Consider the following 20080-nt stretch of genomic DNA (forward strand, 5'->3'; position numbering starts at 1 on the left):
TACATTTTCTTTGAAAAACATAGAAACTAATTAGTTGCGTGTGGGACAGAAAGTCTTACCTCCATTAGCATCAGTGAGTTCTGTCCGCCTCAAAAACCCTAGATAACCAGTCCTGGCCCAAATGGTTTGGGTGTCTCCAAAGCTGAGCCTGGAATTGAAGTGATCCGACTGCAAGGACTCGTCCCCATAAATTGTGAAGTACCCACTGGCATTGTGAGCGCTATGAACCCAAATCTAGGGGAGGTAAAACAAGTATGCTTTTGAACTTACATACAAGAAATAAAATGTTCCCTGGTTTGCACATTAATAAATATTACACATGAAGGTCACCAAAAGTGACTGAATTGTGTGTAAGAGCTATTTGTTATAATGGAATTTTAAAACATCTATAGTTGGTAATGAAATAAAAAAAGATCCCTGTGCTGCAACATGTGAATGATTATCATTTTTGTTGCTGACAAAAACTAGAAAGACTGAAGAAATGTATTAAGATGGGCAAAAATGATTTATAACAGTAAACACACAAAATAAGGCAGCTTTAATTACTTTACAAGCAATTGCTATAATCTATAAGTGCCATCTAAATATTAGTTCTTTTTTGATAAAATGTATTGTCACATGTAATAAACAATATTTTTTACTAAGAAAAGAGTAATTTAACAGAATTTGGTTATAAAGTAAAAAAAAACAAACTCAGTCTATTTTTAGTGAAAATGCAAATATTAAAGACAAAAACATACAAAATGTCAGATTAAAGAGAGGAAGACCAGCAGCTCAAACAGAAAAGAGGTACTGTACTACTGGAGTAACTCTGGGATCAGTGATGGGCATGTTTTGTATACTAGATTTACCAGCATGGCCAACATTGCTCAACCTATACTTTCAATGGCTATCACAACCACGCTAAGTAGCGATGCTATTACAATTTTGTAAGTTATAGTTTGAGCTAGAACATTTAGCACTGCTTGAGTGTAAGGGTTAAAAAAAAAAAAAGTTATGCAAAACACATTAAAATCAAGTATTACACATAATTATAAATATGTGTGTTTAACAGAGCAATGTTTAAAAGCAAAAATGGGAGAGTCAGTTGCATTAGGCACCAAACGGTATATATATATATATATATATATATATATATATATATATATATATGTGTGTGTGTGTACAAATTTATTTTTTGTGTTTATATATGTAAATACGTGCAAACAAACATATATACACATAATTACACATGAACACATGTATATACTTATATATATATATATATATATATACACACACACAGTATATATACACTTTTGAGCCCTTCTGAGTCAAATATCATGAAAACATAAATTATGCTTACCAGATCATTTTCTTTTCTTCCGATGGAGAGAGTCCACAGCTGCATTCATTACTTTTGGGAAATAAGAACCTGGCCACCAGGAGGAGGCAAAGACCCACCAGCCAAAGGCTTAAACACTCCTCCCACTTCCCTCATCCCCCAGTCATTCTACCGAGGAACAAGGAAAAGTAGAAGAAATATCTGGGTGAAAAGGTGCCAGAAGAATAGAAAACAAAGACGCCCCACCCAAAAAAGACAGGTGGGGAGCTGTGGACTCTTTCCATCGGAAGAAAAGAAAATAATCAGGTAAGCATAATTTATGTTTTTCTTCCTAAATAGAAAGAGTACACAGCTGCATTCATTACTTTTGGGAAAACAATACCCAAGCTATAGAGGACACTGAATGCCAAAACGGGAGGGTACAATAGGCGGCCCATTCTGAGGGCACCAGACTTGAAACCACTACCCAACAAAAAAAAAAACCCGCTTCATCCAAAGCCGAGAAAAAACAAAAAGGGAAAAGGCCCCAAGGACACTGAGCAGCAGATAGCCCGGAACCTAGGAAGAGACCGCAACATCAGACACAACTGAGCCAACAGTCCTCCAGAAGACACCGTCGCCCAACAGTCGGTCCCCCACCACACACCATTTACTAGCGAAGGGAACCCCTGCCGAAACTCCCAATGGAATAAGGCACGGAAGAACCAAATGGGAACCGAAAGGTACCACAAACTTCATAAAAGGAAAACCCCCTCAATCAAACCAAGCTCGCAAGACCTAAAAGGGCCCAATCCAAATAGAACCACCAGGTTTAGAACCGGAAGCAGAACAGAGAAAAAGTTCTCCCAACATCCTGCAAAGGGTTGGAACAGCTAGCTAGCACTCGGTCAAGGCGCAAACAGCTGTAGCTGGTTTCAGAGAGCAACCCTTCACATGCCAGGCAGCAAGTCAACCAGTGCCTAGGAACAAATGAAAACGAAGACCAAACATCATCCGAACTCAGAACCCTGAGGAGTTCTGGCAAATTACATGAAGCAGAACCAGAGGAGGTAAACACCTGAGTCAAGAACACGCAGCCAACCTCAGGATGACACAGAAGAAATGCTTGCTAGAAGCAGCTACCAAAATGTAGAGTGCTAAACCTCCATTACAGAAGGAACACTTTAGGCAACCGAAACTACCAGACCTACACATAGGTCTCGAAACAAAAGGAGAGCTCAGAACCTCAACGAGGACCAATGCGCCCCAAGATCCGAGAGAACAACGGATCTCAGGACCTACCTCCAGCCAGGCCAGCCCAAGCATCGGCAGGTCTGAAACCAGGGGACCAGAAAAACCCCAGGCTTAAACAACGAGCGGAAAAAAATGTCACAGCCATTACCATAGTGCTCAGGTGCAAACCCAAAATACCACATGGAGACCTTCGACAAGGCCTTAGACCTAGAAGTCTAGCTAAAGGCCCAAGACAGACTCAAGGCAGAGCCAGCAACTCTCCAAATGGACAGAACAACCCAGAGAGCGTACCTCTCTCCGAAATAGGTTAACCAATCTGTCCTAACCTCCTGAAACCAGGAGAAGAACCAAGATAGGGACCACACTTCCGAAGGAAGGATATAAGCCCCCCAAGACAAAAGGGGGCTGGCAAGCGGCTGGAAGGACAGAGCCCCTGCCCCCAGGGCACAGACGTAGGCTGAACCAAGAGAATAAAACTGCAACGCCCTGACCTGGAAGGAATCCCCTGAAGATCTAACTGGCTAGCACACAGACAAGGTGCCATAGCTGCAGTGGTTCCACAGCGAACCCTGTTGCTTGCAGCGCAGCAAAGTCATCACACTATTTCAGCAAGCAAACCAAGAGAAACCGACCATAGGCGAAAGGCAAGCCCAGGGGGCATCGGCACCCAGAAAAACCTGGTCTAGTGAACCAGATCAACAAGCCCAACCAAAGGACACCGCCCAAGTTTTCTGGAACTGGGGAACCCAGACCAGCTCTAGATCCTAACAGTCCGGTACAACCCGCAACGGGATCCACAACGGAAACGCTGAGTGAAAAACTCATCAACCGGAAGAGCCAGAGCGAGGAAGATCTGAGCTCCCCAAATAAATAAGAACCCAGAAACTGAAATCCCCTATCTGATATAAAACCAGTCTCCCAGGAGATACCATACAATGTCCAAAGTAAAATTGACAACGAGAAAAACTTGCAAGTGCCAACCAGAAGATGAGGCCCCCCTTGCCAGAGTCCAACGCTGCAAGGAGCTAAGGAAGCAAAGACCGAAACAAGGTCACTAGAGCCCTAGCTGCAACAGCCACCTACGACCAAGAGCAAGGAGATACCTTGAGGATAAAATCGCTAGAACAAAAGCTAGCCTCCACAACACCCCCAAAAATCAGAGGAGAAGAAGGCGAAGGATGTGGAGCATCCCCCAGCTCCGGGTAGAAATCCTAAACAGAGCTCAAGGAGACCACACTGCCCATGTCCCTACAAAGGAACCAACTCCCGAAGGGAACCAGTTCCCCCTAAGGAACCCAAGGAACGGACGAAGTCCGCAAAGTCTCAAGAAGAGGACCACAGCAGGAACAAATCCAAGGACAATTCCAGAGACTCAGAAGCCCAAACCGCTATGAGTTCCAATGTCGCCCCCACATACGCAAATATCTATATGAATATTTTTGAGGAATATTTTGTTTATAATCATCCATTGTTTTTACTATATGGTGCCACATGGTGGCGCTATATAGATGATATTTTTGGTGTGTGGTTGGGCGACATTGGAACCCTTGAGAAATTTATTAATGATTTGAATTCTGCTACAACTAGAATTAAATTCAAACTGGTGTGGAGTGAGGAGAGTGTGGTTTTTCTGGACACTCGTGTATCAAAAACTCCACAGGGTTTATCTGTGGATTTATACAAAAAAGAAACAGATTGTAATACCCTCCTCCACTATACCAGTGCCCACCCTCCATCTCTTCTCAAATCTTTACCTAGAAGCCAATTCCTTCGGGTTAGACGGATTGTGTCGGATGAAAATTTGGCCAAATTAAGATTGAGAGAGATGGGGGATCGGTTTTTAGCAAGGGGTTACCCTAAGGAATTGATTGAAACAGAACTTGAGTATGCTCTTGCCACAACTAGACAGTCCCTGTTAACTAAAAAGAATAATGAGAAAAGAGAGAAAAAAAAAAAAAAAAAAAAAGGGGACAGAAAAATCTGATAGATTGGTTTTTGTTAGCCAATATTCTCCTTTAAGTCTAAAGGTACAGAAAATTTTATTAAAGCATTGGCATGTGTTACAGACTTGTGAATCAGATGTTTTAGAGTTTTCCAAACCTTTTATGCCGGCCTACAAAAGAGGTAGAAATTTTAAAGATTCACTTGTCAGAGCAGATATTGGCCCCCTTAAAAAGAGGGGGGTGCAGAGCTATATAGGCAAGACAAATTGGGGGAATTTCCCATGCCTTGGTTGCTCTAACTGCAACAACATAATTAAAGGCCCCACCTTTAGTCATCCTAGGACTGGATATATGTTTTCTATTAAGGATTATTTTACATGCAACACAGAATATGTGGTTTATTTGATTAAATGTCCCTGTGGATTGGGGTACGTCGGAGAGACCACCCGTAGTGTCCGTGAACGTATGGTTCAACATAAAAGCAGTATTAGGACAAAAAAAACTTGATGCCCCTGTAGCGTGCCATTTTTTGTCTGCTGGACATAACCTTAATCAGTTAAGATTTCAAGTGATAGAGCATGTTCCAGTTCCTAGAAGAGGTGGGGATAGAGCCAAAATTCTTAAGAGTAGAGAAATGTTCTGGATTAATAAGTTGGGGACATTACACCCTAATGGGATGAATAGGGATTTTGACCTATCTGTATGCCTTTAAATCTAATTGGATACAATGTTTTTTAATTTCTTTCTTTTCTCTTTTGTTACAGATGATTATGGATTCTGTTCTGCTAATTTACTTGATATATGTATGTATATATAACTGTACTTCAATATATATAAGGTTGGTGTGTTTCACCTGAAAATTATTGAAATGTTTTTTGCTGATAATTACCTGTGTACCTTGAGTAGTATGTAAGGGGTTAATCTGAAATGTACAACTTCACAGGTGTGTGGGTGTGGCTAGGAGGGTATTTAAGGATGATTATGTGTAAAGTTTAGCCATACATGACTAAGGACTGTGTCCGAAACGTTGTTGTTTAATTATGTTGGGTCTGGCTACTCCTCAGGCTGAATAAAACACCTTGAAGAAACTCTTTTGGTGGTGCTGCTTCATTTTGGTCTTTGCATTTGCATTTGTGGGTTCTGGCAGGAACCTGGACGCTGGCACACCTTAAAACATTCCCTGTGCTGGATATATATGACTATTTCAAAAAGTGGTAAGGGGCGCTAAGCCCCCAATCCTCCCCAGAGAGGAAAGAAACTCTAGGCCCAGAGGAAATCGGAGCAAAGAGAGTGACGCAGCGAAACTCCACTGACCTGGTCACCAGACTGAGTGCTGAATAAGAACTGACACAATCCTCCAATCATGCGGATCCTTTTAGAGTGTTTAGCTGAACTTGTAAAGAAAAACAAGAAGATACACAAATAATAATGTGAGCACCCAGTGCCCCACCGGACCAGCCAGGCAGAACAGGCGCTATGTGTCTGAACAAGCCACAGGACAGAAGATCTGAATCCCAGCAGGACCAGCCGCAGCTTGGGTCATAACTGTCAAGATGCCTAAATCCTCCCTCAGAGGGGAAGGTAAAACAGACAAACCTAGTACTAATGAGTCCCTTAAGCTTCCGAAGAATCAACCAGAGAGAATCGATCCCAGAAGTTCCCGAAGGAAACACTTAAGCGAAATTAAAAGACATCCTAACCAGATAAAAGAAAATAAGGCAACCCGTAGGTTAACGCCCAGGAAAAAAACAGGCATACCCGCAGGACCAGTCAAACGGAATCCATATCTTCCAACAAAAAACTGGGAAAGATCTCAATAAGCACACAACTTGGAAATTACGTCATCCCCTCATGTTTAATGAGGTGAGCCATTCGAAGTAGAATACTGTGGATTCCCGTATCCGTTAAGGATAGGATCTTCCAATAACTCAAAAACGTGTCTGAGTAAAATACAAAGATGTGCTATTCTGTAATGAAAGGCACAACACTCAGGGAAAGCTACACTTGCAGGGAACTGTAAAGGGCCCACCCAAGGTTGATAGACTTGGGACGATCAGGCACGAGAACAAACGCAAATAAACGTCTGGACTTTGCAGACGCAAAATTGCCAAAAAGATGTGAAAGCGAAAATGAGCTGCAACCTCCGGGGGGAACAAACTACCCTGTAAGGAGGGATAAACATAATCTGGGTTACCCGTATGTGCAGTAGTAGGGAGCGGTAGGGAACTCACCTCTTGGAGGACAGAACCCCCAGAGGCGGATGGCTCAGCAGACCCCTGAATCCCCGAGCCCGAGGAACAGGGCACTCTATTACGGCATATCAAACATAAGTGATTGACCTGTGTCAACGGGGCCAATTTGCATTCTTCACAAGTTGAAGAATCTGAATCTTAGATTTGAATAGTCTCAGCATCAGAATCCTTCATAGCTAGATAGAGAATATAATAATATGGACTAAGAAAGAACTTAAACGGCACCTGACACCCACAATGGCTGGGGCACTCACCACCTCCTAGAACCAGACACAAGCAGACTCTAATTTTTCAGTCGCCACACGGCCAGGAATGCTGAAAAGGAGGACCAGAACGTAAACATGTCTAGTCACAAGGTGAACCGTACAGTCCAAAAAAGCGCGCCCAACCAAAAGGTTGCGTCACTTCCAAAGGCCTTTATATGTTCTAAGCCAATAGCCCAGTTAACACTACACATAAGCAGATTGAATCACATAACGAGCATGATTAAAAACCGCGCTGTTCAATATTCCCCCTTGGGAGATATTAACCTTCAATTGCAAGATACCAAAGGAGCCTCACTGAGGCCCTATATAATATACTTAATAAGTCCCGCAAGATAGCTCCTTACAGGAAACATTAATACGTTACAATACATTCTGATGAAGCAAAATGAAATGATCTTACTGGAATCTACGCCGTGTAACAGGAACACGGCCCTTCAAGTGTGACAAATAGTAGCAGCGCCTCTGCCATGGACTTGAGAGAAAAAAGCAGGCAGCAAAGTAAAGTTAGACAACGCTGATTGCTTGTGGAGCTGTTAATATGAGTCGGGATGATTTCGTAGAAAGACTTTCCCTGCATCTCCGGACTCTAACTTTCATCCAGGCTCTCACTGAGAGACTGATAGGATTACTTAAAACTCCTGTCCCATGTCGAAGAGTACTACCCTCCATAAGAGATAAAACAAACTTCTGACACTTCTCTGCCAAACTCCTAGGACAGAAGGCAAAGAATGAGTGGGGGATGAGGGAAGTGGGAGGAGTATTTAAGCCTTTGGCTGGGGTGTCTTTGCCTCCACCTGGTGGCCAGGTTCTTATTTCCCAAAAGTAATGAATGCAGCTGTGGACTCTTTCCAATTAGGAAGAAAACATTTAATATAATTTGTATTCAATTTTAATGTGTTTAATAGAAATACTTGAAATTTCTATATTCTCCACTTAAAAGAAAATGTTCTTTTCATTTTAAAATATATATGTGTGTGTGTGTGTGTGTGTATATAGATATATAGGCATACATATATTTCACAAAAAAATATTCCTAACACCTTTGGGTTTAGAGCAGTTGATCTAGCATAGTGTGGGGTTAGTGATAACTTATTTTTTTGTAGTGTACTACATAGAAGTCTATGGGAAGAAGTTTGTGCGGTCGCGATATCTGAAGTCCTGTAGTTAGCATGCGTCGGTCTTTTGCTTTCCCGGTAACATTTTACTTTCTACTTGTAATACACGTGCTAATGAAGCCCTGCTAATTTTTTACTTTGAACTCAATTAGCGTGCGAGCGGAAAAAAAACAAACATAATTTATTTAAGAACTTACCTGATAAATTAATTTCTTTCATAGTGGCAAGAGTCCATGAGCTAGTGACGTATGGGATATACATTCCTACCTGGAGGGGGCAAAGTTTCCCAAACCTCAAAATGCCTATAAATACACCTCCCACCTCACTCAGACTTCAGTTTAACGTATAGCCAAGAAGTGAGGTGTAAAAAAGGAGTAAAAAGCATACAAAAAAGAGGAACTGGAAAAAAAATGTGCTTTATACAAAAAAAATCATAACCACAAAATATAGGGTGGGTCTCATGGACTCTTGCCACTATGAAAGAAATTAATTTATCAGGTAAGTTCTTACATAAATTATGTTTTCTTTCATGTAAGTGGCAAGAGTCCTTGAGCTAGTGACATATGGGATATAATACCCAAGATGTGGAAGTCCACGAGTCACTAGAGAGGGAGGGATAAAATAAAAACAGCTAAATCCGCTGTGAAAAAAAAAAGAATGTTTTCTTAAAAATGTCAGAAAAACTTAAATCAAAAGGCATTAGATTCAAATGGAGACAACTGCCTGAAGAACCGTTCTACCAAAGGCTGCTTCCGAAGAAGCAAACACATTAAAATGGTAAAGTTTAGTAAAAGTATGCAAAGAAGACCAAGTTGCTGCTTTGCAAATTTGATCAACTGAAGCTTCATTCTTAAGAGCCCAAGAAGTGGCAACTGATCTAGTAGAATGATCTGTAATTCTCTGAGACGGAGACTGTCCCGCTTCCAAACAAGCTTTGTGAATCAAAAGTTTCAACTAAGATGCTAAAGAAATAGCAGAGGCTTTCTGGCCTTTCCTAGGACCAGAAAAAATAAATAGACTAGAAGTCTTTCAGAAATCTTTAGTAGCCTTTACACAATATTTCATAGCTCTTACCACATCCAAAGAATGTAAAGACCTATCAAAAGAATTCTTGGGATTAGGACACAAAGAAGGAACGACAATTTCCCTATTAATGTTGTTACTATTCACAACTTTAGGTAAAAATGTAACTGAAGTCCGTAAAACTGCTTTATCTTGATGAAAAATCAGATTAGGAGAATCAGAAGAGAGAGCAGACAACTCTGAAACTCTTCTAGCAGAAGAAATAGCCAAAATAAATAATGCTTTCCAAGAAAGTAGTTAAATATCCAAAGAATGCCTTAAAAAACAAATTAAGACTCCAAGAAGGAGAAATTGATTTAATAACAGGTTTGATACGAATCAAAGCCTGAACAAAGCAGTGAATGTCAGGAAGTTTAGCAATTTTTCTATGCAGAAATGTGTCCTTTCAAAGTATTAGCAGACAAACCCTTATCCAAACCATCCTGAAGAAACTGTAGGATCCTAGGAATTCTAAAAGAATACCAAGAATAATCATGAGTTGAACACCATGAAATATAGGTTTTCCAAACCTGATAATAAATTTTCCATGAAACAGACTTGCGAGCCTGTATCATAGTGCTAATCACTGAGTCAGAGAAACCTCATGACTTAGCACTAAGCGTTCGATTTCCATGCCATCAAATTTAGAGATTTGAGATCCTGATGGAAAAACTGCCAATGAGACAGAAGGGCTGGCCTTAAAGGAAGTGGCCAAGGCTGGCAACTGGACATCCTGACAAGGTTCGCATACCAAAACCTGAGAGGCCAAGCTGGAGCTATCAGTAACACATAAGATTGTTCCAATATGATCTTGGAGATCACCCTTGGAAGAAGAACCAGAGGCGGAAAAATGTAAGCAGGTTGGTAAAACCAAGAAACTGAGGATCCTTGGACCTGGAAAGGTATCTCGGAAGCTTCTTGTTCAGACGCGAGGCCATCAGATCTATTTCTGGAGGACCCCACATCTGTACCAATTGAAAAATCACATCTGGATGGAGAGACCACTCTCCCGGATGTAAAGTCTGTCGACTGAGATAATCTGATTCCCAGTTGTCTACTCCTGGGATATGAATCGCAGAAATTTGACAAGAGTTGGATTCCGCTCAAGAAAGTATCAGAGATACTTCTTTCATTGCTGAAGGACTGCAAGTCCCTCCTTGATGATTGACATATGCCACTGTAGAGATAGTGTCTGTCTGGAATTGAATATAAAGTTCTCTCTTCAATAGAGGCCAAGCCTGAAGAGCTCTGAAAATAGCACAGAGTTCTAAAATATTGATTGGTAACCTCGCCTCCTGAGGTTCCCAAACCCCTTGTGCTGTCAGACACCCCCAGACAGCTCCCCAACCTGTAAGACTTGCATCTGTTGTGATCACAGTCCATGAAGGACAAACAAAAGAAGCCCCTTTAGCAATAAGGTGATGGTTTAACCACCAAGACAGAGATAGTTGAATATTGGGACTTAAGTATATTAACTGTGATATCTGAGTATAATCCCTGCACTATTGGTGCAACATGCAAAGCTGAAAAGGTCTCATTTGAAAACAAGCAAAGGGGATCACGTCCGATGTTGCAATCATGAGACCTAAAACTTCCATGAACATAGCCACTGAAGGGAATGATAGAGACTGAAGGTTTAGACAAGCTAACACTAACTCCATTCGTCTCTTGTCTGTCAAAGAAAGAGTCATGGACACTGAATCTATCTGGAAACCTAAAAAGGTGACCTTTGTCTGTGGAATCAAGAAACTCTTTTGTAAATTGATCCTCCAACCATGTCTTTGTAGAAACGACGCAAGTTGTTTTGTGTGAGATTCTGCTAAATGAAAAGCTTAAGCTAGTACCAAGATATCATCCAAATAAGGAAACACCACAATACCCTGCTCTCTGGTTACAGATAGAAAGGCACCGAGAACATTTAAAAAGATTGTCGGAGCTGTCGCTAGGCCAAATGGAAGAGCGACAAATTGGTAATGCTTGTCTGGAAAAGAGAATCTCAAAAACCGATAGTGGTCTAAATTAATCGGAATATGAAGATAAGCGTCCTGTAAGTCTATTGTGGACATGAAATGACCTTGCTGAACAAAAGAAAGAATAATCCTTATAGTCACCATCTTGAAAGTTGGGACTCTTACAAAATTATTTAAAGTTTTCAATCCAGAATTGGTCTGAATGAATCTTCCTTCTTTGGGATAATGAACAGATTTGAATAAAAACCCAAGCCCTGTTCCTGTAGAGGAACAGGAACAATCACCCCTGAAAGCTCTAGATCTGAAACACTTTAGAAAAGCCTGAGCCTTCACAGGGTTTGTTGGAACATGGGAAAGAAAGAATATTCCCATGGGAGGTCTTATTCTGAAACCTATTTGATACCCCTGAGAAACAATATCCTGAATCCACTGATTTTGGACAGAATCTGCCCAAATGTCTTGAAACAATTTCAACCTGCCCCCCACCAGTTGAACTGCTTTGAGGGCTGCACCTTCATGCAGTCTTAGGGGCTGTATTTGGTTTTTTATAAGGCTTGGATTTATTCCAATTTGTGGATGGTCTCCAATTGGAAACAGAGGCCTTAGGGGAAGGAGTGTTTTTTTGTTCTTTAATCTAACGAAAAGAACGAAAACAATTGGGAGCTTTAAATTTACCCTTAGATTTCTTATCTTGGGGCAGAAAAACTCCCTTACCCCAGTGATAGTGGAGATAATAGAATCCAATTGAGAACCAAACAAATTATTACCTTGAAAAGATAAAGATAGTAATCTAGATTTAGATACCATATCAGCATTCCATGATTTAAGCCATAAAGCTCTTCTAGATAGAATAGCTAAAGACATAGATTTAATATCAATCTTAATAATATCAAATATAGCATTACAAATTAAATGATTAGCATGCTGAAGTAAAAGAACAATGTTAGACAAATCAGGATCTGATAACTGCTGTGCTAAATTGTGCAACCAAAAAGTTGAAGCAGCAGCAACATCAGCTACAGAAATAGCAGGTCTAAGAATATAACCAGAATGTAAATATGCCTTCCTAAGGTAAGATTGAATCTTCCTATCGAAGGGATCCTTAAAAGAAGTACTATCTTCCATAGGAATAGTAGAACGTTTAGCAAGAGTAGAAATAGCACCATCAACCTTAGGGACTGTCTCCCAAAGCTCTAAATTGGACACAGGTAAAGGATACGATTTTTTAAACCTACAAGGAGGATTAAAAGTAGTACCAGTCTTAGACCATTCCTTAGTAATCATATTAGAGATAGCATCTGGAATAAGAAAAACTTCAGTAGTAACCTCAGAAGTCTTAAAAACAGAATTCAAATGTTTGCTACTCTTGCTATCAAGAGGACTAGATGTCTCAATACCGAAAGTAAACAACACTTCCTTTAACAACAACAGGAAGGACGATTCATCAATTTCAGAGACTGAAGTAGGATCCTCTGAGCCAGAGAAATCCTCATCAGCAGAAAATACTTCAGTATACTGTTGATCAATACAAACCATCAGAATTATGAGAAGGAGAGGCCTTTTACATTTATTTGAAGGCAGAATAGCAGTCATAGCCTTCTCTATGGCTACAGCAATATAATCTTTTATATCTACAGGAATATTATCTACATTTGACTGTGAAGGTTTAACAGTTGATGTATTTGCACTTATAGAAACATTAACAGCATGAAACAATTTATCATAACAAGTGTCACATACTTGAGCTGAAGAAGGAAGATCAGCCAATTTACCACATATACACTTAGCCTTGGTAGATTTGTTTTCAGGTAACTTGGTTCCTACAGTAACATCAGAGGCAGGATCAGTTTGAGACATCTTGAAAAATGTAACAAAAAGGAAAAATAACATTTAAACAAAATATCCAATTTCCACAAAATAGCAGTTTTAGGAATGGGAAAAAATGCTTATATGTAAAACAAAAGCAATATCATAGCCCTCTGTAACAAATGAAAGCAGAGAGCAAAAGAGGGAGAGACCTAATATAACAAAATTTTTGGTGCCAAAAATGACGCCAACAAAGATGACACAAATGCTGAAAAAAAAACTTTTGGCGCCAAGAATAACAGGAAAAGACACGATTCACATCAAAACAGGCACGACTTTGCGCCAAAAAAATGGCGTCAACAAAGACGCAAGAAATTACATGACTCGCGTCACAACATACACAACCTTCACACCAAAAAAATTTGCAGCAAGAATGATGCAATAAATAGAAGCATTTTACGCCATTGCGAGCCCAATTAGCCCGCGAAACTTTGAAAAAACAAGACCGAAGTTACAACTAGCTGAAACCTCAGGTAAAAAAAGAATTTACTAAATTTCTCCCAAACATAATTTTCCATGTTGAAACTGTTAGACTGCAAAGGGAAATAAACATAGACCTGACTCATAGGTGAAAACATGGCATCATTAGGCAAATACTCCCTTCACATTCCTCAGACAAACACTGTACTTTGAGAGGAACTGGGCTTCAAAAAAGTGCCTTTCACAGAAGAAATCAAGCACGACTTGCTTCACCATCCTCCAAGGAAGGCAAAGTTTGTAAAACTGAAGTATGAGTGAGGTGGGAGGTGTATTTAAAGGCATTTTGAGGTTTGGGAAACTTTGCCCACTTCAGGTAGGAATGTATATCCCATACGTCGCTAGCTCATGGACTCTTGCCACTTACATGAAAGAAACATAACATAGTGTGGCACTTGTAATCTAGTCTCTCAAATCTAGATATGCCCCTGGTCTTTTTAAAATTCTAAGGCCTAGATTTGGAGTTTGGCGTTAGCCGTGAAAACCAGCGTTAGAGGCTCCTAACGCTGGTTTTGGCCGCCCGCTGGTATTTGGAGTCAGTGATTAAAGGGTCTAACGCTCACTTTTCAGCCGCGACTTTTCCATACCGCAGATCCCCTTACGTCAATTGCGTATCCTATCTTTTCAATGGGATCTTCCTAACGCCGGTATTTAGAGTCGTTTCTGAAGTGAGCGTTAGAGCTCTAACGACAAAACTCCAGCCGCAGGAAAATAGCAGTAGTTAAGAGCTTTCTGGGCTAACGCCGGTTCATAAAGCTCTTAACTACTGTACCCTAAAGTACACTAACACCCATAAACTACCTATGTACCCCTAAACCGAGCTCCCCCCACATCGCCGCCACTCGATTAAAATTTTTTAACCCCTAATCTGCCGACCGCCACCTACGTTATACTTATGTACCCCTAATCTGCTGCCCCTAACCCCGCCGACCCCTGTATTACATTTATTAACCCCTAACCTGCCCCCCACAACGTCGCCGCCAGCTACTTAAAATAATTAACCCCTAATCTTCCGACCGCAAAGCGCCGCCACCTACGTTATCCCTATGTACCCCTAATCTGCTGCCCCTAACACCGCCGACCCCTATATTATATTTATTAACCCCTAATCTGCCCCCCTCAACGTCGCCGACACCTGCCTACACTTATTAACCCCTAATCTGCCGAGCGGACCTGAGCGCTACTATAATAAATGTATTAACCCCTAATCCGCCTCACTAACCCTATCATAAATAGTATTAACCCCTAATCTGCCCTCCCTAACATCGTCGACACCTAACTTCAATTATTAACCCCTAATCTGACGACCGGAGCTCACCTCTACTATAATAAATGGATTAACCCCTAAAGCTAAGTCTAACCCTAACTCTAACACCCCCCTAAGTTAAATATAATTTAAATCTAACGAAATAAATTAACTCTTATTAAATAAATTATTCCTATTTAAAGATAAATACTTACCTGTAAAATACATCCCAATATAGCTACAATATAAATTATAATTATATTATAGCTATTTTAGGATTAATATTTATTTTACAGGCAACTTGGTAATTATTTTAACCAGGTACAATAGCTATTTAATAGTTACCTAGTTAAAATAATAACAAATTTACCTGTAAAATAAATCCTAACCTAAGATATAATTAAACCTAACACTACCCTATCAATAAATTAATTAAATAAACTACCTACAATTACCTACAATTAACCTAACACTACACTATCAATAAATTAATTAAACACAATTCCTACAAATAAATACAATTAAATAAACTAGCTAAAGTACAAAAAATAAAAAAGAACTAAGTTACAAAAAATAAAAAAATATTTACAAACATAAGAAAAATATTACAACAATTTTAAACTAATTACACCTACTCTAAGCCACCTAATAAAATAACAAAGCCCCCCAAAATAAAAAATTCCCTACCCTATTCTAAATTAAAAAAGGTAAAAGCTCTTTTACCTTACCAGCCCTGAACAGGGCCCTTTGCGGGGCATGCCCCAAGAATTTCAGCTCTTTTGCCTGTAAAAAAAAACATACAATACCCCCCCCCCAACATTGCAACCCACCACCCACATACCCCTAATCTAACCCAAACCCCCCTTAAATAAACCTAACACTAAGCCCCTGAAGATCTTCCTACCTTGTCTTCACCATCCAGGTTCACCGATCCGTCCTGAAGAGCTCCTCCGATGTCCTGATCCAAGCCCAAGCGGGGGGCTGAAGAGGTCCATGATCCGGTCAAAGTCTTCATCCAAGCGGGGCAGAAGAGGATCTTCCATCCGATTGAAGTCTTCATCCAAGCAGCATCCATCCGGAGCGAAGCGGCAGGATCCTGAAGACCTCCAGCGCGGAACATCCATCCGGCCCGACAACTGAACGACGAATGACTGTTCCTTTAAGGGACGTCATCCAAGATGGCGTCCCTCGAATTCCGATTGGCTGATAGGATTCTATCAGCCAATCGGAATTAAGGTAGGAATTTTCTGATTGGCTGATGGAATCAGCCAATCAGAATCAAGTTCAATCCGATTGGCTGATCCGATCAGCCAATCAGATTGAGCTCGCATTCTATTGGCTAATCGGAACAGCCAATAGAATGAGAGCTCAATCTGATTGGCTGATTGGATCAGCCAATCGGATTGAACTTGATTCTGATTGGCTGATTCCATCAGCCAATCAGAAAATTCCTACCTTAATTCCGATTGGCTGATAGAATCCTATCAGCCAATCGGAATTCGAGGGACGCCACCTTGGATGACGTCCCTTAAAGGAACAGTCATTCGTCGTTCAGTCGTCGGGCCGGATGGATGTTCCGCGCTGGAGGTCTTCAGGATCCTGCCGCTTCGCTCCGGATGGATGCTGCTTGGATGAAGACTTCAATCGGATGGAAGATCCTCTTCTGCCCCGCTTGGATGAAGACTTTGACCGGATCATGGACCTCTTCAGCCCCCCGCTTGGGCTTGGATCAGGACATCGGAGGAGCTCTTTAGGACGGATCGGTGAACCTGGATGGTGAAGACAAGTTAGGAAGATCTTCAGGGGCTTAGTGTTAGGTTTATTTAAGGGGGGTTTGGGTTAGATTAGGGGTATGTGGGTGGTGGGTTGTAATGTTGGGGGGGGTATTGTATGTTTTTTTTTACAGGCAAAAGAGCTGAAATTCTTGGGGCATGCCCCGCAAAGGGCCCTGTTCAGGGCTGGTAAGGTAAAAGAGCTTTTACCTTTTTTAATTTAGAATAGGGTAGGGAATTTTTTATTTTGGGGGGCTTTGTTATTTTATTAGGGGGCTTAGAGTAGGTGTAATTAGTTTAAAATTGTTGTAATATTTTTCTTATGTTTGTAAATATTTTTTTATTTTTTGTAACTTAGTTCTTTTTTATTTTTTGTACTTTAGCTAGTTTATTTAATTGTATTTATTTGTAGGAATTGTGTTTAATTAATTTATTGATAGTGTAGTGTTAGGTTAATTGTAGGTAATTGTAGGTAGTTTATTTAATTAATTTATTGATAGGGTAGTGTTAGGTTTAATTATATCTTAGGTTAGGATTTATTTTACAGGTAAATTTGTTATTATTTTAACTAGGTAACTATTAAATAGCTATTGTACCTGGTTAAAATAATTACCAAGTTGCCTGTAAAAACATAATTTATGCTTACCTGATAAATTCCTTTCTTCTGTTGTGTGATCAGTCCACGGGTCATCATTACTTCTGGGATATTATCTGCTCCCCTACAGGAAGTGCAAGAGGATTCACCCAGCAGAGTTGCCATATAGCTCCTCCCCTCTACGTCACCTCCAGTCATTCGACCAAAGACCGACGAGAAAGGAGAAACCAAGGGTGTAGTGGTGACTGAATTATAATTTAAAAAATATGTACCTGCCTTAAAAAACAGGGCGGGCCGTGGACTGATCACACAACAGAAGAAAGGAATTTATCAAGTAAGCATAAATTATGTTTTCTTCTGTTATGTGTGATCAGTCCACGGGTCATCATTACTTCTGGGATACCAATACCAAAGCAAAAGTACACGGATGACGGGAGGGATAGGCAGGCTCATTATACAGAAGGAACCACTGCCTGAAGAACCTTTCTCCCAAAAATAGCCTCCGAAGAAGCAAAAGTGTCAAATTTGTAAAATTTGGAAAAAGTATGAAGCGAAGACCAAGTTGCAGCCTTGCAAATCTGTTCAACAGAGGCCTCATTCTTAAAGGCCCAAGTGGAAGCCACAGCTCTAGTGGAATGAGCTGTAATTCTTTCAGGAGGCTGCTGTCCAGCAGTCTCATAGGCTAAACGTATTATGCTACGAAGCCAAAAAGAGAGAGAGGTAGCAGAAGCTTTTTGACCTCTCCTCTGTCCAGAATAAACGACAAACAGGGAAGAAGTTTGGCGAAAATCTTTAGTTGCCTGCAAGTAGAACTTGAGGGCACGAACTACATCCAGATTGTGTAGAAGACGTTCCTTCTTTGAAGAAGGATTTGGACACAAGGATGGAACAACAATCTCTTGATTGATATTTCTGTTAGTGACTACCTTAGGTAAGAACCCAGGTTTAGTACGCAGAACTACCTTGTCTGAGTGAAAGATCAGATAAGGAGAATCACAATGTAGGGCTGATAACTCAGAGACTCTTCGAGCCGAGGAAATAGCCATTAAAAATAGAACTTTCCAAGATAACAATTTTATATCAATGGAATGAAGGGGTTCAAACGGAACACCCTGTAAAACGTTAAGAACTAAGTTTAAACTCCATGGCGGAGCAACAGTTTTAAACACAGGCTTGATCCTAGCTAAAGCCTGACAAAAGGCCTGGATGTCTGAATTTTCTGACAGACGCCTGTGTAACAAGATGGACAGAGCTGAGATCTGTCCCTTTAATGAGCTAGCCGATAAACCCTTTTCTAAACCTTCTTGTAGAAAAGACAATATCCTAGGAATCCTAACCTTACTCCAGGAGTAATCTTTGGATTCACACCAGTATAGGTATTTACGCCATATTTTATGGTAAATCTTTCTGGTAACAGGCTTCCTAGCCTGTATCAGGGTATCAATAACCGACTCAGAAAAACCACGTTTTGATAAAATCAAGCGTTCAATTTCCAAGCAGTCAGCTTCAGAGAAGTTAGACTTTGATGTTTGAATGGACCCTGAATCAGAAGGTCCTGTCTTAGAGGTAGAGACCAAGGCGGACAGGATGACATGTCCACTAGATCTGCATACCAAGTCCTGCGCGGCCATGCAGGCGCTATTAGAATCACTGATGCTCTCTCCTGTTTGATTTTGGCAATCAATCGAGGAAGCAGAGGGAAGGGTGGAAACACATAAGCCATCCTGAAGTTCCAAGGTGCTGTCAAAGCATCTATCAGAACCGCTCCCGGATCCCTGGATCTGGATCCGTAGCGAGGAAGTTTGGCGTTCTGGCGAGACGCCATGAGATCTATCTCTGGTTTGCCCCAACGTCGAAGTATTTGGGCAAAGACCTCCGGATGAAGTTCCCACTCCCCCGGATGAAGAGTCTGGCGACTCAAGAAATCCGCCTCCCAGTTCTCCACTCCCGGGATGTGGATTGCTGACAGGTGGCAAGAGTGAGACTCTGCCCAGCAAATTATCTTTGATACTTCTATCATTGCTAGGGAGCTTCTTGTCCCTCCTTGATGGTTGATGTAAGCTACAGTCGTGATGTTGTCCGACTGAAACCTGATGAACCCCCGAGTCTTTAACTGGGGCCAAGCTAGAAGGGCATTGAGAACTGCTCTCAATTCCAGAATGTTTATTGGCAGGAGACTTTCCTCCTGACTCCATTGTCCCTGAGCCTTCAGAGAATTCCAGACAGCGCCCCAACCTAGAAGGCTGGCGTCTGTTGTTACAATTGTCCAGTCCGGCCTGCTGAACGGCATCCCCCTGGACAGATGTGGCCGAGAAAGCCACCATAGAAGAGAGTTTCTGGTCTCTTGATCCAGATTCAGAGTGGGGGACAAATCTGAGTAATCCCCATTCCACTGACTCAGCATGCACAATTGCAGCGGTCTGAGATGTAGGCGTGCAAAGGGAACTATGTCCATTGCTGCTACCATTAAGCCGATCACCTCCATGCATTGAGCTACTGACGGGAGTTGAATGGAATGAAGGACACGGCATGCATTTAGAAGCTTTGTTAATCTGTCTTCTGTCAGATAAATCTTCATTGCTACAGAATCTATAAGAGTCCCCAAGAATGGAACTCTTGTGAGAGGAAAGAGAGAACTCTTCTTTTCGTTCACTTTCCATCCATGCGACCTTAGAAATGCCAGAACTAACTCTGTATGAGACTTGGCAGTTTGAAAGCTTGAAGCTTGTATCAGAATGTCGTCTAGGTACGGAGCTACCGAAATTCCTCGCGGTCTTAGTACCGCCAGAAGGGCACCCAGAACCTTTGTAAAGATTCTTGGAGCCGTAGCCAATCCGAATGGAAGAGCTACAAACTGGTAATGCCTGTTTAAGAAGGCAAACCTTAGATACCGGTAATGATCTTTGTGAATCGGTATGTGAAGGTAAGCATCCTTTAAATCCACTGTGGTCATGTACTG

At 41.1% G+C, this 20080-nt stretch overlaps 1 protein-coding gene across 2 annotated transcripts in view; it reads right to left on the reverse strand.

Moving 5' to 3' along the window:
* The window catches only part of DIP2C (disco interacting protein 2 homolog C), a 911498-nt gene that overhangs the window by 10716 nt on the left and 880702 nt on the right, over positions 1 to 20080 (reverse strand). For both annotated transcript variants that reach the window (XM_053713839.1, XM_053713838.1), the window contains one exon: positions 60 to 234. In XM_053713839.1, the coding sequence (XP_053569814.1) occupies positions 60 to 234 (175 nt within the window). The remainder of the gene's footprint in view (positions 1 to 59; positions 235 to 20080) is intronic.

This window comes from Bombina bombina, chromosome 5 (genome assembly GCF_027579735.1).
Source record: "Bombina bombina isolate aBomBom1 chromosome 5, aBomBom1.pri, whole genome shotgun sequence".
In the NCBI taxonomy this organism is placed as follows: Eukaryota; Metazoa; Chordata; class Amphibia; order Anura; family Bombinatoridae; genus Bombina; species Bombina bombina.